Genomic DNA, 27,973 nt, shown 5'->3' with positions numbered 1-27,973 from the left:
ACACTAATGAGTTACTGCAAAGGAAAACAAAACACTTTGTTCTCTATTCTCTGTTGAAAAATATGATTTACATGGAGAGAATTTGAAGATGTAACAAATATCATTCTACTGTAGTTGTCAACAAAAGAGTATACTACAAACATTTCCACTCTTCCAAAGGGAAAAAAAAAGAAGAAAGAGGGAGAAGAAAAGGCTGTTGATGTGCATACCTAGTCTACTTCCTCAGATGAAAATCACAGCTAATATACATAATAGTTTTATGGTAAAAATCAATATTATTAGAAAATATGCAAAAATGATAGCTCAAAATCTGTGTTTGAGTATGCACAGTGAAGAATTTCATTTATACGTTTTATATATAAGCACTGTCCAGTGCAAATAGTGAAGAAACTTATATAGATTATACAGCATGTTTAAAGAATTATGAATAATTTGAAAACTTCTACTTGGTCTACTGTTATTCTCCATCACAGGTGCATGCAATCTCTGTCTAAATGGGAAAAAAACTTAAAATGAATTAAACAGATAATTTCCACAGTTTCCACCCCACCATCAATGTTAGTCTGGACCAGTTCACACATGAGATACACTTTCTTAACACTACGGTACAATTCAATGATGACCACATTAACACCATTCTATACTGAAAACTTACTGACTGCTATTATTATCTATATGCCTCTAGTTTCCATCCAGAACACATCACATAATCCAGTGTCTATAGCCAAGTCCTAAAATACAACCGGATTTGCTTCAAACACACAGACAGGGCAAACACCTACAAAGTCTTTATCGGTCATTCTTAAAATTGAAATATCCACCTGGGGAAGTGAGGAAAGAGAGTGACAGAGCCAGATGAGTACCCAGAAATCTGCTTCTTTAAGATAGACCCAACAAGGAAAATAACAGAACACAAGTAGACATCATCTACAGCCCCCAGCTTAAGCCCCTCCAGGACATCATTGACAATGTACAACCTATTCTGGAAAAGAATCCCTCACCGTAGTGGTCAATTGCAGAAGAACTTTGTACGTACTATTTTAGGGGTGGTGAGGCCTGCATTCTTTCTCCCCCTTTCCCTTTTCCCTACATCTGATGAGCCAGAAGCAAGTCTTTGGGAACATATGCCATTTAAGATAAGCATTGTTGCCAGTATAGCAATAACATGTATAAGATAAGGGTAAACGGCAAGAACGCATAAACAATTCTGTTTACCCTAACGTACTGATCACATAAACAGGACCAAAGAAAAAACTAGACCCAGAACAGAACCAGATCGATAATTAACAGCTAAGCCCTACATCAGCATGTAATGAGTAACCTCTGGAAATTTCCAAACTGCCAAACAAGGCAGGAAAACTGTATTTAAGGCTGCCTCAGAGCCTAGCAAATTGAACCTCACCAATGGGCTTTGGGTACCAGCGCCTCGGAAGCTGATACAACCTCTCACTTCGTCCGCAGCCTACCCGGGGTTCCAGGCTTGCAGGAAGGGATGTAAGATATGCTGCTTCTTTGTTATGTTGTTCTTCCAGTTATGGGGCACAGCTGTTAGTGGTCAGGAAATAAACTACTTGTGTTTGACAGATACCTGTGTGGCATATTTTGTACTTTGGGAACCCAGTGTCGGACCTTAGACTTTGGGAACCCAGTGTCAGCTACATTAATGTAGCCAGCCAGAGTAAGTCTAAGATGTAGCCAGCCAGAGTAAGTCTAAGGTCCGACACTGGGTTCTCAAAGTACAAAATACCTCCTCCACACCCTTAGATGTACTTTCAGCCGGAGGTAGAGAGCTAGGGCCACCCTGACCCTTAAAATGCTCATATACGGTACTGCCTGCTATTAAGTGAGAGTTCAGATTACTACAGGCTTGCCCCAACACTGGCTTCCATGAATTTACCAAATACTCTGAGCCAAGTCCCCTGACCAAACTGCTAGGCCATTGGCCACTGCCCAGGAATCTGTCTAAAGGAAGCATGTTTCGTTCCACAGCTCTGTTGCCTGCTTGCATGCCAGGTGTATAGCCACTAATTCTGCTAGCTGGCTGGACTCTCCTGTGCCTTCTTTAATCATCTGTATGTTCCGGGTCTGCTGTAGGGCAGCAGCTCGTCACTTCTGGGCACCCCCCACATATCGGGCAGACCTGTCAGTGAACCAGGCAAACTGTCTTTGCTCGGAAGTCAGAGCACTGTAAGGAGAGCCCCACCCTGCTATTCCTTGCAGCGGAGGCAGCTGCTGTGGGCGGGCTGTTCTGCCTTATCTCCCTTTGGGAGCTGTGCTATTAATTCATGCAAGTGGGAAATCCCTGAGGGTCCAGGCTTAGCTCTCTCCTGGGTGTATCACCTCCACTTTAACAGAGTGCTGGCCATAGCTCGACCTGACCAGGGAGCAGCTGTATCTCGCACCCAGCTTGTGATAGGGAACTCTGGTCACAGCAACACCTGCCGATCTTGAGTGGTATGCTCAGTATCTAATAATGCCAGATGGCAAGCCAGCACCTGCTTCTCGAAGGAAGTGTAATTAGCACTGGCCCCTGTCAGAGTCTTGTTCCAAAATCCTAAAGGGACCCGCGCCCTTGCTGCATTTGCCACAGGCTCCAGGCAGCTTGGTTTCCCTGGGAGGAGACTTGCAATTCTACAGGACCTGGTTACCAGGGTCCCAAGGTGAGGGCAGTTGCTACTGCTGTCTCTGCTTGCTGAAATGCTTCCTCCTGTTCATTATCCCACTTAAAAGTGGCCTTTTTCCTGCTGACCCAGTACAAGGGTCTTAGAATGGCCTGCAGGTGGGGAATAAAGCCCCTCCAATAACCCAGTAAACCAGTGAAGTGCCGCATTTTCTCTTTTGAAGAAGGCTGAGATGCACTTAAGATCTTATTCTTTACAGCTTCTGGCATTACACGTTGTTTTCCTGTCCAGACTATGCCCAGGAATTTGACATTCTCACTGGAGCTTGAATCTTATCTGTGTTAACTGCCCACCCACATTCCTTAAGGTGGTTCAGGATAGCATCCAAAGCTTCTGCTACCTCCTCTTTGGTGTCTCCCTGGATCAACATGTCATCAATGTACTGCAGGCACTGGATACCGGAGGGCAGAGAGGGACGAATCTGATCTAAGTCTTGGGCAATCAGCTCGTGGCACAGAGTGAGGGAGTGCAGATACCCCTGTGGCAACCGGGTGAACGTATACTACACCAGCCATCCCAGGTAAAAGCAAACTGATCTCCTGATTCGGGGGCTAAAGGGATAGAAAAGAAATCATTTGCGAGATTTATTACTGCTTTTCAACTTCCCCCAAACTGGGCAGCTTGTTTCAATAGGGTGACTACATCCGGTACTGTGTCCGTGAGTGGGGGTGTTACTCGGTTCAGATTCCAGTAATCAATAGTCATACGCCAGCTGCCATCTGTTTTCTTAACAGGCCAGATAGGACTATTGAAAGGTGACACAGCAGGGTGGGTTACACCCGCTTGTTCCAGATTCTTAATGGTGGCAGTAATTGCTGCTGTTCCCCCCAGAATACAGTATTCCTTGGTATGCACTGGGCATGGGGGTGGAGGAACAACCACCGGTTCCCACTTAGCATTTTCTATGGTCAGTTCCCGGACACCAAATGCAAAGCACCCTCCTGGTAGGGAGAGCTTCAAGCCCTTTAGCACGTTCATGCCCAGAATGTATTCACCTCTAGGCTATGTCTAGAATGGCATGATTTTCCGCAAATGCTTTTAACGGAAAAGTTATCCATTAAAAGCATTTGCGGAAAAGAGCATCTAGATTGGCACGGACGCTTTTCCGCAAAAGCACTTTTTGCGGAAAAGCGTCCGAGCCAATCTAGATGCGCTTTTGCTCAAAAAAGCCCCGATCGCTATTTTCGCAATCGGGGCTTTTTTGCGCAAAACAAATCTGAGCGGTCTACACTGGCCCTTTTGCGCAAAAGCTTTTGCGCAAAAGAACTTTTGCCCGAACAGGAGCAGCATAGTATTTCCGCAAGAAGCACTGATTTCTTACATGAGATCGTCAGTGTTCTTGAAGAAATTCAAGCGGCCAGTGTAGACAGCTGGCAAGTTTTCCCGCAAAAGCAACTGCTTTCTGTAAAAGGGATGCTAATGAGACACTTCGGAATTGCAAATTCCGTGGGGGGTTTAAATATCCCCCACGGCATTTGCATGAACATGGCTGCCGCTTTTTTCCGGCTCAGGGTTTTGCCGGAGAAAAGCGCCAGTCTAGACGGGATCTTGTGGAAAATAAGCCCTTTCAAGTAGGAATAAGGGATCTTCCAGAAAAGGGCTTATTTTCCACAAGATCCCCTCTAGACTGGCGCTTTTCTCCGGCAAAACCCCGAGCCGGAAAAAAGCGGCAGCCATGTTCATGCAAATGCCGCGGGGGGATATTTAAATCCCCCGCGGCATTTGCAATTCTGAAGTGCCTCATTAGCATCCCTTTTACGGAAAAAGGTGCCAGTGTAGATACAGCCCTGGTGTTTGCAATTACAACAGGACAGACTGGGGGGGGAGGGGAGATCTCCAATTCCCAATCTTAGGGTAGTTTTTACTGCAGGAAGGTCAGGGTCTCCCAAACCTTGGATTACAATGGGCTGCCCCCCTACGTGGGTCAGGGGTCCCATGGATCACAGTCACTTCTGCCCCAATGTCTACTAAAGCAGTTACTTTATGTGGGGTCTGTCCTGCACGATAAATGGTCAGGGGAATGTATGGTGTCAGGTTTCCCTGGGTGTCCCCCCGAATCCCAAATATCCCCATCCCATGTGGTGGGGTCCCAATCAGTGGATCGGAGCACACAGACCTTCGCCTGCAAAGGCTGGCAGTCCTGGTTGTACTTATACTTCTGATTGGCATAGCGGACAGCCATAATTTGCAGATTCTGACCCATCTCTGCTATCTGCTTCTGTGCATGCTCTAAGGAAGCTTGCTATATTCCAGACAGAGTTTTAACCCTGTCCAGTTCCTCCTTAAGCTGTGCCACTTCTCACTGTAACCCCTCCTTCTCCTTACATACCCTGCAAAGCATGCTGAGAAACAGCCATCCAGCCTGACGCACCCCCTTATCCTTCTTGTGGACGTCCAATGCCTCCAGCCCCTTTTGGGAACTAGCAGGACTGACCCCATCAGCTAGCTCCCCCTCAAACTGAACAGCAGGTGTTATGTCATACCAAAGTCGAGCTACCGAAGCCCAGGCTGATGTGCACGGCCAGCCTGGATTTTGGTGCTCTGCCCTACTACCTCCCTTGCCCATCAGATTCCCTTTCTTCCACATGCTGAGTGATTTGTACCAAGAGAACCCTGCTCGCTGAGCCAAATTTAGCCGGCCAGAGTAAGTCTAAGGTCTGACATGGTGTTCTCAAAGTACAAAATATGCCACACAGGTATCTGTCAAACACAAGTAGTTTATTTCCTGCAGCTAACAGCTATGCCCCATAAATGGAAGAACAACATAACAAAGAAGCAGCATATCTTACGTCCCTTCCTGCAAGCCTGGAACCCCGGGTAGGCTGCGGACCAAGTGGGAGGTTGTCTCAGCTTCTGAGGCACCGGTACCCAAAGCCCATTGGTGAGGTTCAATTTGCTAAGCTCGGAGGCAGCCTTAAATAAAGTTTTCCTGCCTTGTTTGGCAGTTTGGAAATTTCCAGGGGTTACTCATTACTTGCTGATGTAGAGCTTAGCTGTTAGTTATCGTTCTGGTTCTGTTCTGGATCTACTTGTTCTTTTGCCATTTATGTGATCAGTACGTTAGGGTAAACAGAATTTTTTATGCGTTCTTGCCCTTTACTCTTATTTTATACATGTTCTTGCTATACTGGCAACAATGCTTATCTTAAATGGCATATGTTCTCAAAGACTTGCTTCTGGCTCATCAGATGTAGGGAAAAGGGAAAGGGGGGGGGGGAGAATATGCAGGCCTCACCACCCCTAATCTGGCATGTACAAAGGTCTTCCACAATTGACCACTACACTCATTCTCACAGGCTTGGGAGACAGGCCAATCCTTGCCTACAGACAATCCCCTAATCTGAAGCAAATTATCTCCAGCAGCCACACATCACACCTCAGACACATTCGCATAGGAACCTATGTAACCCTGCAATATACCCCATTGTCAACTATGTCCACACATCTATACAAGCAACACCATCACAGGACCTAATCACATAAGTCACAACATCAGGGGCTCATACAACAGCACATCCTCTAATGCGATATATGTCATCAAATGCCCCCTGCCATGTATATAGACCATACTGGACAGTCTCTGCAACATAGGATAAATGGACACCAGTCAGATCTCAGAAATGGTAATACACATAAGCCTGTAGGGGAACATTTTAACCTTCCTGGACACTCAATCATGGATGTAAAAATAGCCATTATTCCACAAAGGAATTTCACAAGACAATTACAGAGAGGGTATGTCTACACTACCCCGCTAGTTCGAACTAGCGGGGTAATGTAGGCATACTGCAATTGCAAATGAAGCCCGGGATTTGAATTTCCTGGGCTTCATTTGCATAAGCGGGGCGCCGCCATTTTTAAATCCCCGCTCGTTCGAACCCCGTGCAGCGCGGCTACACGGGGCACGAACTAGGTAGTTCGAACTGGGCTTCCTAGTTCGAACTACCGTTACTCCTCGTGGAATGAGAAGTAACGGTAGTTCGAACTAGGAAGCCTAGTTCAAACTACCTAGTTCGTGCCCCGTGTAGCCGCGCTGCACGGGGTTCGAACGAGCGGGGATTTAAAAACGGCGGCGCCCCGCTTATGCAAATGAAGCCCAGGAAATTCAAATCCCGGGCTTCATTTGCAATTGCGGTATGCCTACATTACCCTCCTAATTCGAAATAGAAGGGTAGTGTAGACATACCCAGAGATAGTGTGGAATTGACCTTTCTGGAGAACCCATTATAAAACCAACCTTCTTTAGCACCTCATTGACATCAAAAGCTAAGTATGGGACACTTCCAGCCTACTCAATTAGACTTATTAGCACTGGCACCACAATTGACAAGTACTTTTTTTTCTCCTTTCTTTTTCTGTTTTAAATTCTGGGTCCCCTTTTATTCCCCCACTTGAGCTCATCTGAAAAAGTGGGTTTTGCCCACAAAAGTACATGATACTATATATATTTTTGTTAGTCTCTAAAGTGCCACAGGACTACTTTTTGTTTTTAAAGTCACAGACTAACACAGCTACCCCTCTGAGACTTTGAAACAGTTAATGATAAACATTCACATATTCATGTATGTGTATTTTATATAATATAGTTAATGGTAAATTATTATCATGAAATAATTATAATTATATATTATCAATAAAATACTTGAGTTACAACAAAACCCTGTGATCAGGAAAACAGAATGTATTACAGATGTAAAATAAAGCCATCATATGTAAAAAATGAACAGCAGCTGTAGAAACTGGCATATATAATAAAACAGAGAATACTACAATATAGTGTAGAAATTAGAGTCCACAAAATAAATACACAAAAAGGAATCAGTGTGCATAATACTGTCAATAGTGTTACATATGGAAATAATTCAATTTAAAAATAACCACAATTCATATTTGAAAATGGCAGTTACTAAGGCTGCCTACAGGAATAGACATGATGTTCCACAATAACTATGGGGGAGAGGAGGAACCAACACAAGTTGCTCTACCTGCATAATAATCTATCTTTAATAATGTGTTATCTGAAGTAATTAAATACATAAACTAAAGAAGTTAACAGTATTAATATTACTTAGAAAAGAAATTCCAAGAATATGTGACACTGACAGAGAAGGTGCTAGCTCATGCCAGGATCAGTAGGCCTCAGCTGAACATAACCGAAACTCCCACTTGCATTCTAGTGCTGTTAAAATAGGTATTAAAGTTATACAAATATGTTTAAACTTTATGAAGTGCTTGTAGGATGCTGTATGTATTAATCTCACAACATCTGTACCCACATTACAAGGCAATACTGAGAGGTTGTATTGTAATTCTCTGAGAATGTGTGTAGGTCATCAGACAAGCAAGGAGCATTCATGAATGTAAAATGCTGGCTTTTTACAGTTGGTGTTAGATCCTGCCTACCAAGAATGTCCATCTGATTTTTGGTGTAAAAAACCATCAATCAAAAAAGCAAGCTTAGCTCAGTGCAGGAAAGATCTAAGTACCCATGATGATTATGACTTCGCATTAAGGTTATTACAGTTCCAAAGGAATTTTTACATGGTAATTTGTTAACAAAATATAAGTATAGAAGAACTCCCAACCAATGTGGGGTTTGTTCTTTGTTTCTTAACAGTCCACTTTGAGGCTGGCATTCAGTCTTGAACCACTGCAAAACTTGACACTATGCAATTGTCAAAGAATGTTTAGAACAAAATACCGCCCCCCTCTAATGCTATTCTGAAAAGTAATCAGTAGATGCCATAGCTTTATTCTGGCACCAGCAGAACTGTCAGGGTATGTCTACACTACCCTGCTAGTTCGAACTAGTGGGGTAATGTAGGCATACCGCACTTGCAAATGAAGCCCGGGATTTGAATTTCCCGGGCTTCATTTGCATAAACTGGGCGTCGCCATTTTTAAATCCCTGCTCGTTTGAACCCCGTGCCGCGCGGCTACACGCAGCACGGGGTTCAAACGAGCAGGGATTTAAAAATGGCGGCGCCCAGTTTATGCAAATGAAGCCCGGGAAATTCAAATCCCGGGCTTCATTTGCAAGTGCGGTATGCCTACATTACCCTCCTAGTTCGAACTAGGAGGGTAGTATAGACATACCCTCAGAGACATATACAATGAAGATTCTAAAAGGCGGGGTGGATATAGGGCAGGGCAAGAGGGGTGCTGTGTCAAAGGGGGGGCTCTGCGAAATTGTGCTGCCTTGGGCCCCACAAAATCGTCATCTGCCCCTGCTAAAAGGTGTCCTGGGCTGGTCACCAGCTACCTCTGGAGGGCTGCTTCTGTTAGGTCCTAAAGTCAACAGTTCTTCTTGAGTATGGATTTTTCATGAACATACCAGTATGTGAGACTGGGACTGCACTTCCACTTGAATGATCCAGACTTGTCTGCTAAGTGAACTGAACATCTGAGTAATTATCCAAATGACTTAGTTCCTTTCATTTCTTTGACTGATGAGGTCAGCAAAGGATTACTTTTACAGTTCTGAAGACTGTAACAGGAACCCGTTTAAGGACTTTATTTATCATGTCTGAACATGTGATTTTGGTATATTGATCCCTCTTAAAAATTGCTAATTGACTTAGATATTTAAATAACTTTAGTATTTGAGAGTACTCAAGAAATTGCCTCAAAGAATGTACAGGAAGTACAGGAGTTATTGCAATTAAGGACAAATGCAACCCATGTTGACTTGAGGGAGTAACAATGCCCAGAGGTTAGGCATTTTGCAGACAGGTTAAATTCTCTATTCTGAACAGATTTCCTCTATGCCTCAGTTCCCTCTCTTTACAATGGGATTAAAACACTACCCTACCTCAGAGAATTGCTGAGAAGATAAGTCCATTAAAAAGTCTGTGAGGTATTTAGATAATTTGATGTTAGAGGTCACATTATTACCTTAGCATAATTAGAAATCCACACAGACACAAATGTCTACAAATGGATATCCGCAGACAGGCACTGGTATCACTGATCCTCTGGGCTCTACTCCTAGGAGAAACCGAGGCCATAGGAGACGAGTGCAGTGCTGCCACTCCCGGGAGCCAGCATTCCATGCCAGCAACTCCTCTAGGCTGTGAAGCTGTACTGCCCCAGACCTGCACACAGCCTTATCTCCAGTCTGGGTTAATACAGCCTCATTGATAGCCACATCTGCAGATAGACATTTGTATCCTCCCAGGACTTAAAGTGTAATGGTTCATAAAATATGTATTGATGACCATGTGGCATTCATGCAAATATCCGATATTGAGATATCACTTAGGAATGCTTTTGATGTAGCTTTCACTCTCCTAGACAGGGCTTACAGCCACAGAAGAGCTGTAGCTGATATGTATTATATGCAGTCTTAATTCAATAAGTTAGCTACTTAGCAATTGTCTGTGAAGAGACTACTTGTCCCTTCATATAGTGTGCACACAACACAGACAGACAAGGGGAGACCCCAAGAGTCCTGATATATAAAAGGTTAGACATTGCATATCAGACCATACATGAAGATGCTACTCGTCCAGGAATGAATGTGGCTCAGGAAAAAATATAGACAAGTATACCACATGATTTAAGGGAAATTAAGAGACCGCTTTAGACACACATTTTGACTATGGACCCAATGGGACATTATCTTTGGAGAATGGCATGTAAGGAGGCTCTGTTATCAAAGCCTGCAACTCACACAATCTTCTTGCAGATGTTTTCAGCAGAAGGAATGTAGTTTTCTGACATGAGAGAATACAGGAACAAGATGCAAGAAACTCAAACAGGGTATCGCTTTAGGCCTCCAGGACAGAGATAAAAGTTCCACACTGTTACCTGTACTGGCAGATGGAGACAAAGAATTCCTTTCAAGCATTGTTACAGGCTGGGGACCAACCAGCTAAGTAGTAGTTCTGCAGAAAAGGACCTGCGGGTTACAGTGGATGAGAAGCTCGATATGAGTCAACAGTGTGCCCTTGTAGCCAAGAAGGCTAATGGCGTATTAGATTGCGTTAAGAGGAGCATTGCCAGCAGATTCAGAGAAGTGATTATTCCCCTTTTTTGGGCACTGGTGAGGCCACACCTGGAGTATTGTGTCCAGTTCTGGGCCCCCAACTACAAAAAGGATGTGGACTCATTGGAGAAGGTGCAGCGGAGGGCAACAAAAATTATTAGGGGCTGGAGCATATGACTTATGAGGAGAGGCTGAGGGAATTAGGTCTGTTTAGTTTGCAGAAGTGAACAGTGAGGTGGGATTTGATAGCAGTCTTCAACTTCCTGAAGGGAGGTTCCAAAGAGGATGGAGAGAGGCTGTTCTCAGTAGTGACAGATGGCAGAACAAGGAGCAATGGTCTCAAGTTGTGGTGGGAGAGGTCCAGGTTGGATATTAGGAAAAACTGTTTCATTAGGAGAGCGGTGAAGCACTGGAATGGGTTACCTGGGGAAGTAGTGGAGTCTCCATAGAATCATAGAGTACTAGGACTGGAAGGGACCTTGAGAGGTCATCAAGCCAAGTCTCCTACCCCTATGGCAGGACCAAATACTGTCTAGACCATCCCTGATAGATATTTATCTAACCTACTCTTAAATATCTCCAGAGATGGGGATTCCACAACCTCCCTGGGCAATTTATTCCAGTGTTTAAATACCCTGACAGTTAGGAACTTTTTCCTAATGTCCAACCTAAACCTCCCTTGCCTCAGTTTAAGCCCATTGCTTCTTGTTCTATCCTCAGAGGCCAAGATTAACAAGTTTTCTCCCTCATTCTTATGACAACCTTTTAGATACCTGAAAATGGCTATTAAGTTCCCCCTCAGTCTTCTCTTTTGTAAACTAAACAAACCCAATTATTTCAGCCTTCCTTCTTAGGTCATGTTCTCTAGACCTTTAATCATTCTCTGGACCCTCTCCAATTTCTTCACATCTTTCTTGAAATGCAGTGCCCAGAACTGGACACAATACTCCAACTGAGGCCTAACCAGCGCAAAGTAGAGCGGAACATCCCTAGAGGTGTTTAAGTCTCGGCTTGACAAAGCCCTTACTGGGCTGATTTAGTTGGGATTGGTCCAGGGGGCTGGACTTGATGACCTTCTGAGGCCTCTTCCAGCTCTATAGTTCTATTATTCTATGAATCTAGCCACCATGGCACTGGAAAACACTGATCTTCCATGAAAGGTAGACAAAAGGGTGAGATCACTGCTAGATTTACCCAAAATGAACTAAGTGATCACTGAAGATGCAGCAAATACTTCACGATGTCTTGGATATTTGCCAGTGCTGGCTGAACATTTTGAGCAAATCACCACAGTGAAAAATGCTTCCATTTTGCCAAATAGGTTGTTCTGATAGAAGGTTTTTGATTATTGAGTAGGATCAGTTGAACAGCCACAAATATTGATTTTCCTTCTCATTCAACCATGGAGCAGCCTTGCAGTGAGGTGCAGGTATCTGAGTGTAGGATGCAAAGTGTGACCATGACTTCTCCTGACTTGCCCCTCAGTAGCCAGTCATGAAGATACAGAAAGACATACATTTCCTTCTTACTGAGATATTCCATCACCACCACTAAATACTTGCTACAAACCCACCAGGGCAGAATAAATGGAAGGGAAGAACCATATACTGAACATGGAGCTCCGCCAGAGATATTTTCAGTGGCTTGATATAATTGCCACATAACAGTAGGTGTCCTTAGATCCACAGCAACATAATGCAAGTAAGATAATCAATAGACGATCATTCAGAACCTCAGCTACCTGATATATTTGTTGATGTTGCAAAGGTCAAGAATGGATCTTACTTCTCCTTTGGATTTGAAAAATGGAAATTACCTCAGTACGTTAGAGGAACTTCCTCCACCACTCATGGGGAGCATTGGAAATGCTTAAGGAGCAGTAGTCATGATAGGGGTCCCTGAAGAGAAATGAGGATGGGAAGGTGGGAAGGGAAAAGGAGTGGAGATGAACTGGACAATATCACCCAAAATGATGGTGCTTAGTACTTAGCTGTCAGCTGTTATTAAGACACATTGAAAAATGGGCTAGCCTGTCCTGAAACAGAGGCAGGGTCAAAACAATGATGACTGTTCTTTGGACAAAGGAATCAAATGATCACTTCTTTGGACAAAGGAATCAAATGATGCTTTGGAGAGCTTTGTGTCTTCTGACTAAACCCAATGCTTTCACCTCTGGGGCATATGTCTCTTCCAGGGGTAGTTCTGCTATCCCTGGGCAGAGCAAGACTGTCCAAAGTTGGGTTGCAGATGATGTTGCTGTAAATATAGAGTTCAAATTTTAACTTTCTAAAACATAAAGTTCACTACATAATTTTTGCTGTATGTATGTTTTAAAACTCACAGGGATTATTCATTATTCTTTTTCATAGTTTAATCTGTGAACAAAGAAAAGGCAACTTTTATGAATTGTTCACACAGTGGCAAAACTCCTGCTGACTTGAGTAGGAACTAGCATTTCATTTTAAGGACTCTTGACACCTATCTTGAAGTAAAAAGTGTCCTTAAAATGGTTCTAAATATAATTTATTTGCACTATATCCTGATGACATAAAGTGTCATTAGTGTAAATGAGCACAAGGCTTCATAATGTTCATCACTGGAGAAAATACCATGCATGGTAAGCTCCCATCATCCTGGCCTACCAAAGCTCTAAAAAGCTCTTATTTCTGGAATATCACGAAAAACAAAAACAAAAGCAAAACAAAAAAAAAACAACAACAAAAAACAGTTAACTCTTTGCCATCCCTCAAAAGACACAAGAACAGAAATATCAATATGTGACCATGAAAAAAATTAGGTTGTTTTTGGGACCGGTTCTGGTCAATATCTTCATCAAAGACTTAGATACCGGCATACAGAGTATGCTTATTAAGTTTGCAGATTATACTAAGCTTGGAGTAATTGCAACTGCTTTGGAGGATAGGATCATAATTCAAAATGATATAGACAAATTGGAGAAATGGTCTGAGGTAAACAGGATGATGTTTAATAAGGACAAATGCAAAATGTTCCACTTAGGAAGGAACAATCACTTTGACACATACAGAATGGGAAGCAACTGTCTAGGAGGGAGTATGGCAGAAAGAGATCTAGGGGCTATAGTGAACCACAAGCTAAATATGAGTCAGCAATGTGATGCTGTTGCAAAAAAAGCCAACATGATTCTAGGATGCTTTAACAGGTGTGTTGTGAGCAAGACACAAGAAGTCATTCTTACGCTCTACTCTGCACTGATTAGGCCTCAGTTGGAGTATTCTGTCCAATGCTGGGTCCACATTTCAAGAAAGATGTGAAGAAATTGGAGAAGGTCCAGAGAAGAGCAACAAGAATGATTAAAGGTCTAGAGAACATGACCCGATGAAGGAAGACTGAAAGAATTGGGCTTGTTTAGTTTAGAAAAGAGAAGAATGAGAGGGGACATGATAGCGGTTTTCAGGTAACTAAAAGGGTGTCACAAGGGGGAGGGAAAAAACTTGTTCTTCCTGGCCTCTGAAGATAGAACAAGAATCAATGAGCTTAAGCTGCAGCAAGGGAGGTTCAGCTTGACATTAGGAAAAAGTTCCTAACTGTCAGGGTGGTTAAACACTAGAATAAATTACCTAGGGTGGTTGTGGAATCTCCATCTCTGGAGATATTTAAGAGTAGGTTAGATAAATGTCTATCGGGGATGGTCTAGACAGTACTGGGTCCTGCCATAAGGGTAGGGGACTGCACTCAATGACCTCTCAAGGTCCCTTCCAGACCTAGTATTCTATGATTCTATGATAGTGGACAATTCACATAAAATAAGAGCCATATACTTTACTCATTTTTTCATTAGTGACCATGTAATGAAGCTTCAATCTTTTTCCTTAACTCTGTCCAAAATAAAGTTTCACTTTTAGAAAATGCTAATGGACCAGGAAAGTATCCACTAAAAAGCAAGTATTTTTTAAAAATCCCTCATTGTTCTCTGTGTCTAAGAGCAACATCCATATAGAAATATAGAAAACTATGTGTACAAATTAAGGAAGAGGTATCCCAAATATTGCACCTGATAATTAAAATTCAAATAAGAAATATATAATCTCAATGAATATTTTCTAAATGTAACAGAAACTATTTGTACTAGGAGCATGCCACCTCTATTGTACAACAACTACTAAAGAGAGATGAATCATCATCAGTTGACATGAATAAAAAGAAAGAGATATATCATCATCAGTTGACATGAATTACAGAAACAGGACTTAATGCTAAGGCTACCAGTACTCTTTGGGCTCTCTGGTTATCCGTTAGTTGGACTGTAGAAACCCGCCCCCCAGCAGCGTAGAGTATCTTTTACATATGTGATTAATTTATTTATGGCCAGTTTCCCAGGATTTAATTGCTTTAACAGACAAAGAATTGGAGGAAATGGGCTGTTCTTTACTGTCTCACTGATTTCTTTCATGCCTGAGGAAAACAGAACAATTCACATGTTTACAGTCTTATCCTTAAGATCTACTTAGCACTAGACATTTGTTCTTTCAAGGTATGTACAATCTGAATGAGGACAGATTATTCATGGCAAGAATTTGTATTCTTGTTTTGGGGGAAGAGAGATAGATCCACTTTTCTGAGCCTCACTCGATGGTTCAAAAATTGTTAGGGTGCATCCCTTATACCTCATGGAATGAGGGTTACAGGGACATTGGAATACTGAGCCCATTATTTCAAAATCTATTTTGAAATAACGGGCTGACACAAAAGATGTGAAATAGCTATTTCGGGATACCTCCAGTATCACAAAATAGAGCTGCAGTCTAGATGTACCCTTACAGTTTTAAGCCTTGATCTGGCAAAGCTGGACATGAGCAACACTATAGAAGCTCAGGGTAGGGACAGGGTCCTTACTCTCTACCTATCATTAAGTATCAATGCCACCCCAGAGGCAAATACAACATGCCTAAAAGTTCCTGCTTCCATTGAAATTAATGGCAAAATTATCAAAGAATTCAGTGGTGCAGGATTGGTTGGTTTCATGCGTAATTCTTTAAATACTGAGATTTGTATAAAGTGCAAATACCAAAGAGCTAGTAATGATCCAAAATGGAAAAAGTGAGACAAATGGGTCATTTTAACTGGTTATCAACAGGCAGGAAACTGTTCCCTTTGTTTCCCATTATTGATTACATAGCAGAGGACCATGATTCCAATATTAATAGAAAGCTAGTCCTAAGGAAATATATTTAGAATAGACTTATAGCTGTATATAATGATAGGCTGAAATAAAACATGCTGAGTGAAAGTATGTTTTATTTTCGTGAGTGCATTATCCTACAGGTAGATTTTGTACTTTGGGGATTATAATTCTTAACTTTTGGAATTAGAGCCGAGAATAGAAAAAAAATCACCATATACAGATGAGGAATTGACTTTGTTTAGTGTCTATCAGAGAATAATGTGGTATGAAGGAAAACCATATATTTTGGTTTACTTATAAATTTTAAAGAGTTTCATAGGAATATAGGATTTGTCATGGAGGACCAGACCAGTAGACTACCAAATCAAATATCCCATCTTTGTCAGCAGCAAATAGCAGATATTTGAGTGGAAAGAACGGAAAACACTGTAGGGAACCATTATGGACCAGACGGCTCATGAGAAAAGTTCCTTCCTAATCACATCAGCTACTAATTGACATAAAACCTTTTAGTGCATATCACATCATGTTGTTTTCTCTACAAGAACATAAATGGAGCTTTGAGATGAGATGAACCATATGGAAAAAAATGCAGATTATTTAATTATGAGAAAGGTTATGTGCCTACTGTACCTTATATGCCTTTGACCATCAAGCAAAAACAGCATTTGTGTATACTATGTATGAATACTATATATGTATATCTACTACAATTAACAATTTACACATATACAGTACAATTTTGGTATGATATAGTAAAATCATATCTAAAAGACTATGAGAAGTAAAATGCCAAAAGGCAATTTAATGGATATTGAGACATATTAAATGTTGCATTAATGCACTAGAATCAATAAAATATAAACCTTTTCATACTTGCTAAGGAGGTGATGAAGGGTGTACATCTTAAATTTCAGATATTTAAGTTTGTTTCAGATCATGTAAAATAATATTTAAAGCTCCATCTACTATATATTTGAGAGAGCTTGTGTGTATGTCTGTCTGTGTGTCTGTCCATCCAACTGTGAGTTCATGTGTTAAAGAACTCCTCCAAATTTGCCACGCAGCTTCCTCTTATTGTCACTTAAAGCAAGATCAGGGTTTGCTTATGCCAGTAAATCAGGATGTGCCTGGAATGTGATTGTTTCTCACAAAATGCTAAGGGAGAGATCTGTTATCAGGCACACGTATACTGTAGAATGACCACGGAGGGGTAGGAGGGAGTGCATCTGTAAGACAGTGGCCAGCTGGGGAAGGGGTTTTGGATGTGGCCAGGTACCGTTCACAGGTAAGGTTCCATGCTCGGTCTGGGAATGTTTTGCACTCCCCACTCCTGTGCTGCCCCACATTCTGCACAACTGGAACCCAAACCACTCTCCCCTGGCTCAGCGCCAGAAATTGGGAGGAGCCTGCGAAGGCAGCACACAGCCCTATCAGCCCTGGAGAGCAGCTCCCTGGCTGGACACCATGGCCCCCACCATCACAGGTAGCCCTGGGAATATGCCATTGGCTGGCCAGCACAGCCCTGGGTGGCCTTGGGGACCTGCCATTGGTTAGGCACCGGAGCCCCCACTACTGTAGATGGCTCCAGGGAACTGCTGCTAGCCAGCCAGTGTGGCCCCTGGGAATCACCACCAGCTGGGCACTGAGGCCCTAGGCTGCCCCAAGGAGTCATCACTGTTCAGGCACTGTAGCTCCCCTTCCCTGCCCCAGATGGCTCTGTGGAGCCACAGTTAGCATGGCACTGTGGCCCCTCCTTGCCTTGAATCAGCCAGTGTGGCCCAGACAGAATAACTCACTCTTCCTAGCCTTCTGCCCTGAGCTCTGCACCCACTGCCCTGAGCTCCCCCCACATCTCCCAGCCTCCTGCCTTGACACCTGAACCCCCACCCTTGCCCTCAGTCTCTACACACCTCCCTACCTCTGCCTTTTTAAAATGACTCCTGCGCTCCATAGCCCCTGCCCTGAGCTCCCCTCACACTCAACTTCCTGCCTTGATTACTGCACCCCTCACTCCCTGCCCTGACTCTTGCACACACACACACCCTACCCCACCCTCTGCTCTGAATCCAATGGAACCCAAGCAATGCCAGGTAAATCCTCAAGTAAATTATATTTCAATCAACTGTTTAAGCAAACTCTAGAAAGCTTACAAGCTATGGCCCTGATCTTGAATAGTGAATTACTTGGACAGGATTCTGAAGTATTCAGAGGCCCTAAAAATCAGTGTGTTCCACACACAGGCAAAGGACCCACAAAGATAACTTCATCAATTCTTAAACTATAACATCTGGCATAGAAAATGGCATCCTCTAAAGAACACACAATGGGAAATTGCCTGTCTGAAATTCTGTGCCCATAAAACTAGATTTGGACTTGGTTTTGAAAGAAGCTGTCTAAAGCAGAGACTATCTGCATCTGTTTATTAAATATTTATATTAAAATACTAACAAATAATATCTCAGAATTTCAGTTCCCTTCTCATCTTTTTTCAATAGTCTATTCATTCCTAGCAGACAATTTGGTATTTTAATATGATAATACAACATGGAGTTTTAGATGCTCCTTAAGATATACTGAATGAAGGTACAGTTCAGAGAAGGAAAAGCAGGAGGAAAGCAGCAGAAAGGACAGTGTATCTTGTTCATATTCTGAGATCATATTCTGTAGATAGAATGCATTGCATATGCATGACAACACCACCATTTCAGAATTACTATGCTCAATGAGTGCTACAATAGTGTTTCTATATATTATTATAATAGACTGGAACATCCTTTTCTTATAAGCCTGTCCCTTTCACTGATTTCTTTCCTGACCAATGATACTTTCAAGGAAATTCTCATATTTACACTAGTGAATATCCACGAAGATACCACAGATTTGCACTGGTGTAAAACAAGACTGTAATATGGCTGTGTTTAATGATTAAATGTACTTTATCATTTCATGTCAAACGTATTTCATGTCACACTCTAGTTTTTCAAATTCTCTGATTCAGAGTGAAGATTGCTTTCAGATACTATAGAATAGATCTTCAGCTGGTATAAAAGGTTAGAGCTACATGGAAGCAAATGGACTTACACCAAAATATACCAGGTATCTGACCCCAAGAGAAACAGATTTCTCACTTGAAAAGAGAAGCTATTGAATCACTTATATACAAATTGTTTGTGATATAAAATGTGTTGCTCTTCAGCAGATTTGATGCTCATGATTCTATGGATTAGTTTATATAAAAATTTCAATAGGTGCAAATAGGGTGCAAGTAGTGTAACATTTATCTGCTCCTATTATGAACTTCCAGAGTTGCTGGCATGAAATAACAAAATAGGTGACACTCACTATTACTGATTCTCTATATGTACTAAGTCATTTGGACACAGGAGATGTCATTTGACATTGAATTCCCCATTTGCCCACTCTAATTCATTCATTAACTTTTGTTTGGCAGAGAGGCAACATACTAATGCTTTTAAAAAGCCAAACTACAGGGTTTTTTTTGGCTAAGTTTGGATAGAGAGTATAGCTGCTTATAATGTACTTTTTAAAATGATGTGGCTGGTCATGCCTGAATAAATATATAGAATTGATGTTAAGTTTAATTTTTATGAACTTTGTCTTATCTCACTTATACTAATGTAAATCAGAAGATCCAATAACATAAAACAGAAATAAGAGTAACTGTAATCAGGCCCAGCATTTCTTCTTGTCTTTCTATAATTACACCTAGCCTTTACTTTTCACCTTTTGACTCAGTTTCACCATCTGATTCTGTAACTGACCTTTCACCATTTGCTTGTGTGAAATATCTGTGTTTGTAACTAAACGGGCACAAGTAAAATAACATCCAATACCTCGATGAGCAACAACTGCAAGTTCTTTAGTTCTTTCTATCTGCTCAGCATTTCTTGGTCTTCTTCTTGCACTTTGTGTGTTTGCTGGATGAAGGGAGAGCATTTCCTTGGAAGTGGTGGGTTCCAGAATTGATTTTCTGAGATTCATAGCTTGCACTCGCTGTTCTTCGGAAAGTCTATGGTTGGTGACAGCAGTAACACTGGATACAGTAACATCAGCAGATGTGCTAGCAACAGTAATAGCACCAGTAGTAGCCGCAATATGCTCCTCTAACTCACCAGTGGAGGCAGTTTGGGTCAAACTGGAAGAACCTGTGGGACACATAGTAGCACTGGATGCTAACTTTTTCTTTTGAATTGAGTTTTTCTGAACAAATTTTAGATTAAAATTTCCCTCGATTTACCACAGTAAAGACAACTGACATGGAAAGAGAGCGAGAGTCAAAAGCACTTTATTTTTTTAAACTGCAAGCAATCAGAACATATTTGTGAGTTAGTAAACACACTATGCTTGTACTGAACTTTATGCACATTGCAATTGAATTTAAAATACTTTGCAAAAACTAAAATACAGTTCTTTTTGGGTTACCAAGCAGGTTGGCAGAAACAGGTCATTTGTTGTCAGTCTCTGCCAACACACACCTGAAGACAGCCTGGCTAGAACAAAGTATTTAACTACATCTATGTGGTTGGAGGGGGCGGAAGGGGCAAATGAACAATGCTAATCACCCTGACAACAGTGGCTTACACTGGCTAACAGAGCAGTACAGGTCTATGGAGTTGGTGATAGCTTTCTTATCCTACTTCTACCCAGCTAGGATAGTTTGTAAACCCTTTTTCAAATGTAGATTAAAAAACCTATAAATTTCTATCTTTCCACTATAGCTTGAGTAAGGACTTGAAAGACATTTTCCTCCTGACAAGGAAAAAGGACAAAAGGGCAGTAGAAGGCAAATATTTTAATAAAAAGAATTATTTTGCTTAGGCATACACACTTGTTACCATAAAGAGCCTTTAATGAACATGGTGCACATATTCCTTCACATCACCTCAGCTTCAGATCCCACCCTCCAGATCACGCTGCTATAATACTTAAAAAATAACCCAAACATTAAGGCTACATCTAGACTGGAATGATTTTGCGGCAATACTTTTAACGGAAAAGTTTTTCCGTTAAAAGTATTTCCGCAAAAGAGTGTCTAGATTGGCAAGGAGCCTTTTGCGCAAAAAGTGCTTTTGCGCAAAAGCATCCGTGCCAATCTAGACGCGCTTTTGTGCAAGAAAGCTCTGATGGCCATTTTAGCCATTGGACTTTCTTGCGCAAAAAATTAAGGTGCCTGTCTACACTGGCCCTCTTGCGCAAGTATTCTTGCGCAAGAGGGCTTATCCCTGAGCGGAAGCGTCAAAGTATTTGCTCAAGAAGCACTGATTTTGTACATTACAAAGTCAGTGCTCTTGTGCAAATTCAAACGGCCAGTGTAGACAGCTGGCAAATTTTTGCCCAAAAGCGGATGATTTTGCGCAAAATCTTGCCAGTCTAGACGCACCCTAATTATTTGCTTGAATATTGGTGGAGGAAAGAGATTAATTTAAACAATATTTAAACTACGTAGCAACGTCAAGTTGTGCAATAGCTAAACAATTGAAGTCACATGGACTTATTTTGTGTTACTCTTGCACTTTCTCCACTACAATTCCGTCCTTGTTTCTCATTCTCACTTGCTATATCCTGGCACATGTTTGATGGCAGGCACTTTGAGGCATGAATCATCACTAATTATGTTTAACAGCACCAAGCACAAGAGAGGCCTATTTAACAGAGCTGCTAGGTGAAACTGCAATGCAAATACATAATGGAAATAATAATTACAAATGGTATAGAGTGATATATTTATGTAAAGCATATTTTTTAAATAGAACTTGACCAGTGGTTTAGAACAATAATTGGTTCAGCTCATCAACTAGACTTTGTTTGAGAACCTTCCCTCTGTGTGTATTCTAAGCCTTCTCATATTTCAAGGGGCAAATCATGCAGCCTTTTAGTTCAGTTTTGGGGGCCAAAAAATTACACACTAGAAAACAGAATAAGAGAAACAGAATGGAATTTGGCTGCACATAGCACTTTCTGTACTCAAGATAAATCAGATCTCTTTATAAAGAAATTTAATGTAGTAACTGTGGAGGCAAATGGAGCAATATTTGTGCATTCAGCAACTCACACAATGTCTGACATTAAAATCAGTTTTATTTGCATGAGGAATATTGCGGAGAAGCCTGGGTATTCCGCTGCTCTTTCTGAAAAAGTCACACTAACAGGCTCTGTTAGTTCTAAAGTACATGCCACGTATTATTCTTTCTATGCACAAATGGGACCGTAAGTTGGTATCTGTTCCAAAATACAGCCCTTCTGAACAGTGCAGAAGCACTTCCCCTTAAAGTATTGTAAGACCTTGCCAGCAGTAGAGAAAAACAGAGATTTATATGTTGGACCCAGCATTACTTTTTAACAAGGGAGGGGGGACCCTAACTGAAGCAGGATGACACCAATATAAATAAAAATAAGTAACTAGAAATAACATTTACAATTTATTCCAGTAAAAAGTGGTTGGCTGGAGCCACAGTTATGAACAATTTTGAAAAATTGCACTAGTTGTGTTTCATGTGGTGATAGCACTTAAACTGATTCTGAGGTTAAAAGAGACAAACTCCTTTTCCCCTGAGGGATGGTTTTGAACACAGTAGTGTTGCTTTTTAGAGTAACGAGTCCCCTACATGATTAATTATAAAACTGATACCTGAAGCATCCAGCCTAGAAACACATTATTTATACCAGTGGTTCTTAAACTGGGGATCATGACCCCTCAGGGGATTGTGAGGTTATCACATGGGGGCCTCCATCATCAAATCCAGCCTCACATCCAGAATTTATAATAGTGTTAAATATGTTGAAAAGGAGAGTTTAATTTATAAGGAGGTAGTCACAATCAGAGGCCTGCTCTGTGAAAGGAAGCATCAGTACAAAAGTTTGAGAACCACTGAATTACACCCATGCTTGCACCTGGGAAAAAGAGTCAGTTTCTGCTACTACAATATCTAATTTAAAACCAAATTACTGTAAGACTTTGAGGTATGTGCTAGTTTTTATAATACCAGACATGTGGTGTTTCAGGAAATGATACAACTTATTAAACACCCCATCTGAAAACCTTCAGTGTGCAAAATACCACTTATTTATAGCTCCAATGGTTTGTGCACTGAAAACGGTAAGTAACTAGCTCAAAAAAATTACCTTCAAGCAAAACCTTTTGATCTGATGTTCTGCTACATCAATTTAAATCACAAAAATGTACCATGTGGAAGATTAACAAAAAACTAAACCGAGTATGAACTGAGTTGATGTAGAAGGTGGTGTCAAGATGGAGTCAGAGTTCTGTTTATGCTTCCGCAGATGAACAATTTAAGTTACAACTGAAAATTTATACTATATGAATGGCCCTCAACACAGTATTTACTTGTAATCTGTAAAAATACAATGCTTGATGTGATAAAACTCCTAGAAGATGGCTATACAAATCAATGCTAACTGTGGAGATGTATGGGCATAACATAGACGAAGGATTAGAATTGAACATTGGTTCAGATTTTTTCATAAAATAAATACAGCACTCTATCTGTCTAAACATAGTCTTAATTCTTTCCTCATAGCTTTCTGGCATATGTTTCAGTCCTTCCCACTTCTATTCTTTCCAACCCATTTCCCAGGCACTGACAACAAATTGGTCACCCTACTATCCAGTCACAGCCAAAAAAGCTACAGGTAGCTACAGCTACCTCTCTAGTCTGGCATTCTCTGATCTAGCAACATCCATGGTCAAGCATGATTTTAGTTAGCTGGATGTCCACTTATATGGGTGGGCCAAGTTTCCTATAATTCCATAAAGTTTGTCTACAGCCATCAGTCTTTACTCTCAGTGTTCTGTGCTGTTATTTAGCTCTAATTTACCCCCAAATGTTTTCTAAGAGCCCAGTAAGAAGTGGAAGTGTTGGTAATGCTGCTAAACAATACTGACCTCCCATGTTCTGGTAAATTCTCTGTTTTGGGACCTAACTGGTCCCAAAGGTGCTGGACTAGAGAGGTTCAACTTCTATTTGGAAACTGGTACATGATTTTTTTACATTAATCTGGGGGGAGGGGAGACATATTTTTTAAGGTATTTTAAACTTTTTATAAACATTTTCAATTTTCAAAAGAGAATTTTCTGAAAGAAAATATTAAGCCATTATATGAAAATGTAATTTTTGCTGAAATGAAGATAAATAGAAACATTTCAATGACCTCTACAGCCAAGCATTCACCAACAATTTTTCATACAGCAACCAACTCAATCTCATTTATCCTCTTACAGTCAAGAGCAGAGAGGGCTTAGCAGCCTGAATAGCAGTCAGTCCTTTCCTTGCAGAGGGAGAGAAAGGGAGTCCCAAACAGTAGTCACTATGTAGGGTTGGGAAAAATGGAAAAAAGTTAGCCTGAAGGATACAAAAAGCAGCAGCTCCAGCATTATTGGGCAGGATGAGGGGAAAATGGTGGCACTGTCTGAAGGAGATCCACTTTCTGAAGGGGGTCCCTGTGTCAGAAGAACAGGGCAAAGCCAGCAAAAGCTTTTTTTTATAATTATATATATATATAATTATATTTCTGGCAATATCTTACAAGTGCAATGCATGTATTAAGTCCAAGTGGATTTAATACTTTTTTATTCATTTCTGAAATTTTATGTGGGAAATTCTAAAATGACAGACAAGCTGCAGAACAATACAAGACAGCAATGAAACAACCCCAAATTCCTAAAACTTTGGTCCTGCTGATATATGGAAGGCACATGAACATTATGGTCTATGCAGGTGTTGAGTGTGCTCCCTGCTTTGTAACCATACTTTCTCTATTTCACAATCAGTAGTGACCCACTAAAGTGGGGAAAATCACTGATAGCTGGACATAACACTGGAAGTAGATTATTAATTAATGTTAGAGAAAAAAACTATTTACAAATGCAAATACTGGAATGTAGAGTTCCATGAGTGAAGTCATAAAATTGAGGAAAAAGGGAGGCTTCAGAAAACACTGGTGAGCAACAATAGCATAACAATGACAACTAGGCAACATTTTGTTGAAACAAAACCATTTTATCTGATGCAGAAAAGGGGCCATTTGTAGTTGCTTTTGAGTAACACAAAAGTGTTGGATCAGAATTCATTATTGGCAAGCCATTAGTGGCAGTGACCATAAAATAAAGCAAATGTGAAACCCTTTCCGAGGGTCTTCCTACCAAGAGACAGAGCTATAGAACTCAACTTCAAAAATGAGATTTTTAAAGAGAGAGGAAAAAGAAACTTCAAGGACTTAAATTAGGAAATTAAAATCAAAATAATAAAAATTGAGGATGATTAATGATAACTTATTTGGTCTGATGTATTCAGAATCTAAGTTATAATAAGAGAAGGAAGGAAATCTCATTAGCTGTACATACTTTAAGTGAATCAATAGAGCATTTTTGAAGAAAAATCATTTCAAAAAGAGGTATAATTTAGAGGAAAATAGCTGAGAGAGTAAATTATATGATGAGAAGCCAAAGTACAAAGGTTGTGAAGGAAAAAAAGCACACACACACACACACACACACACCATCCTTTAATACCCCACCACAAGCATCACTAAGAGAATAGAACAAACTTTTGGAAGTAAGAAAAAAACCCACATCAACTGGCATAAAAGAAATAATGTGCCACAGAAGTGCTATTGGCTCCTCACACTAAGATTGGACAACACAAGGGCAGATGAAATGCAAAGTAATGCACATAGAAAAATATAATTCCACCTATACTTACAAAAATGACGGGCTCTAAATTAGCTGTTACCATTCAAGAAAAAGATTTTGCAATCATTGTGAATAGTTCCCTGAAAACATCTGCTTAATGTGCGGTGTCAGTCTAAAAACTGAAAAACTAACAGAATATTGGGAGCTTCAGAGGGGTAGCTAAGTTAGGGTGAGTCTACACTACAGCACTAATTCAAACTAACTTAATTCGAATTAGTTAATTCAAACTAAGCTAATTTGAATTAGTGCATCTAGACTTAAAAACTAATTCTAACTAGCATTTTGCTAATTCGAACTAGCGCATCCACACTGATTGGACGCTGGGTCGCACTTAAGGGCACCTGAAACTGGTTCTGGCAGGGCTCTGCGGCGATGGGACACTTGCATGAGCCCCGCCATCCCCCTCCAGAAGCATGTGGCCATCGCCCTGTGGAAGCTCTCCACACCAGACAGCTACCAATCTGTCGGGAACCAGTTTGGCAGGGGGAGATCCACCGTCAGAGCAGTGCTCATGCAGGTACGGCACCCACTGGCCACTGGGCCGGGGGGGAGAGGAGCTGCAAGGAGGGGACGGGCCGCCCCAGGGAAAACGGAGTGGGGGAAGAGGCGAAAGTGCCCCGCACCGGAGGGTTCAGTCTGTCCTGGCCGTACTACACGCCGCCCGTGGGGGTTGCTTCCGGGAGAGGGGCACGGGGCAATGCCAGGGAATGAACACTCCCAGCCACCTGGGCACCCGAGTGATTTGTGGTTTGCTGTCTCTCTCTGTAGGTGGTCAAGGCCATTAACTGGGTGCTGCTCCACAAGGTGGTCCACCTCAGCAACCCAGACACGGTCATCCAGGGGTTCGGTGCCCTCAGCTTCCCCAACTGCGGGGGGGGGCCATCAATGGGACGAACATCCCCATCCATGCCCCGGAACACCAGGCCTCCCAGTATATCAACTGCAAGGGGTACTTCTCTGTCCTCTTGCAGGCCATGTGTGATCACCAGGGCCAGTTCACGGACATTAATATGGACTGGACTGGCAAGGCACACGATGCCAGGGTGTTCTGGAACTCCTCTGTGTGCCAGAGGCTACAGGCCGGGACCTTCTTCCCCGACTGCCACATCAGGGTTGAGGATGTGGACATGCCTGTCTGCCTGGTGGGGGATGCGGCCTACCCCCTACAGCCCTGACTGATGAAGCCCTACATGGGGCACCTCAACCCCTCCCGGAAGGCCTTCAATGCCAGGCTCACCCGGGCCCACATCGTGGTCAAGGGGGCCTTTGGCTGAATGAAAGCACGATTTAGGTGCTTCCTTACCTATCTCGACCTCGCCGAGCACAATATCCCTCCCGTGGTGGCAGCATGTTGTGTGCTGCATAATTTATGTGAACGGAAGGGGGAGGCTTTCCTGCCAGCCTGGATGGCTGAGGCTGAATGCATGGCTGGCCAGTATGTGCAACCCTGCACCGCAGTCATCCGGGAAGCCCAGCAGGGGACCGTCCGGATCCGGGAAGCCATGCGGGGGAGCTTCCAGGTGGAGGAGGAGGACTGAACTCTCCCTGCATGCCCCACTGGGGCCTTCTTCCACCCTCACCTCTTTCCCCTTTCCCCTCTCTAACCACCCTTCCTAAGGTCAAATAAACACACCTGTTTTGCCAACAAAAATCTCTCTTTATTGTACATAACTGGGGTGGGGGAGGGAAGAGTGAGGATGGAAGAGGGGAGGGGGAAACCTGGGAGGAGGGAGCTGGAAGGGGGTGGAAGGGGAGGAAGGGAAGGGAAAGCTCAGGGTTGGGGGTCCTGCTGGCTCTCCCATCTCGCAGCACTGCAGGTGCGGGGGCAATGGCGGGGAATGGTTGTGGAGGGTGGGGCAGGAGGGACAGGGGGTGCAGAGGAAGTGGGAGGGGGAGCAGGAGTGGGAGGAGGAGCGAGAGCTGGGGCGGCAGCAGGGGCTGGAGCAGGAGGAGGCAAGAACCTGTCCACCATGGTCTGGAGGTGACCTCTGAGGGCACGGCTCTACTCCTCCAGCACCTCCAAGCTCCGCTGCTGCTCCTCCCAGACCCAGTGCTCCTGGATGCGGATCTGGTGCTCCAGTAGCCGCAGGTGTCGCTGGTGTTAGTCGTCCAGGTTCCTGATGCACCTGCTGGCCCGGGTGCGGGTGGCTGTTGCAAGCGGGGTGGTGTACCCTGCAGTCCCAGGTGCTGCGGGGTGTGGTGAAACAAGAGCAGTGGGCAGTTCTCCCTGGGGACACAGTAGTGAAACCGAGCCCACCTCTGCAAGGCAAGGTCGGCGTGTGGGGAACAGGCCAGGGTCCCTGCATGACACCGAGCTGCTGCTCCATGGTGGGCAAGGTCCAGGCACACGGTCCCTGGGCTCTCTCTCCCCCCATGCCTTCCATACACATAAGGGGAGCATGATGGCA

At 42.5% G+C, this 27,973-nt stretch overlaps 1 protein-coding gene and 1 long non-coding RNA gene across 4 annotated transcripts in view; one reads left to right on the top strand and one right to left on the bottom strand.

Moving 5' to 3' along the window:
* The window catches only part of CSMD3 (CUB and Sushi multiple domains 3), a 1,180,750-nt gene that overhangs the window by 726,065 nt on the left and 426,712 nt on the right, over positions 1-27,973 (bottom strand). The window contains exon 7 of one of the 2 annotated variants that reach the window (XM_075920204.2): positions 19,690-20,001. The exons of the other annotated variant lie outside the window; for it this stretch is intronic. Within the exon in view, the coding sequence (XP_075776319.2) occupies positions 19,690-20,001 (312 nt within the window). The remainder of the gene's footprint in view (positions 1-19,689; positions 20,002-27,973) is intronic. 2 annotated transcript variants of the gene reach the window in all.
* Positions 1,377-27,216, top strand: LOC142826962 (uncharacterized). 2 transcript variants are annotated; one of them, XR_012901258.2, is made up of 4 exons: positions 1,377-1,494; positions 3,070-3,201; positions 25,865-26,082; positions 26,334-27,216. It is a non-coding gene; the product is annotated as an uncharacterized LOC142826962 (long non-coding RNA). The 2 variants fall into 2 exon arrangements; XR_012901261.2 differs by lacking the exons at positions 1,377-1,494; positions 3,070-3,201 and adding an exon at positions 5,500-5,746.

Source organism: Pelodiscus sinensis, chromosome 2 (genome assembly GCF_052426305.1).
Source record: "Pelodiscus sinensis isolate ZL-2025 chromosome 2, ASM5242630v1, whole genome shotgun sequence".
Lineage (NCBI taxonomy): Eukaryota > Metazoa > Chordata > Testudines > Trionychidae > Pelodiscus > Pelodiscus sinensis.
The sequence above is the reverse complement of the archived record's forward strand: the minus strand, read 5'-3'. Positions and strand labels throughout refer to the sequence as shown.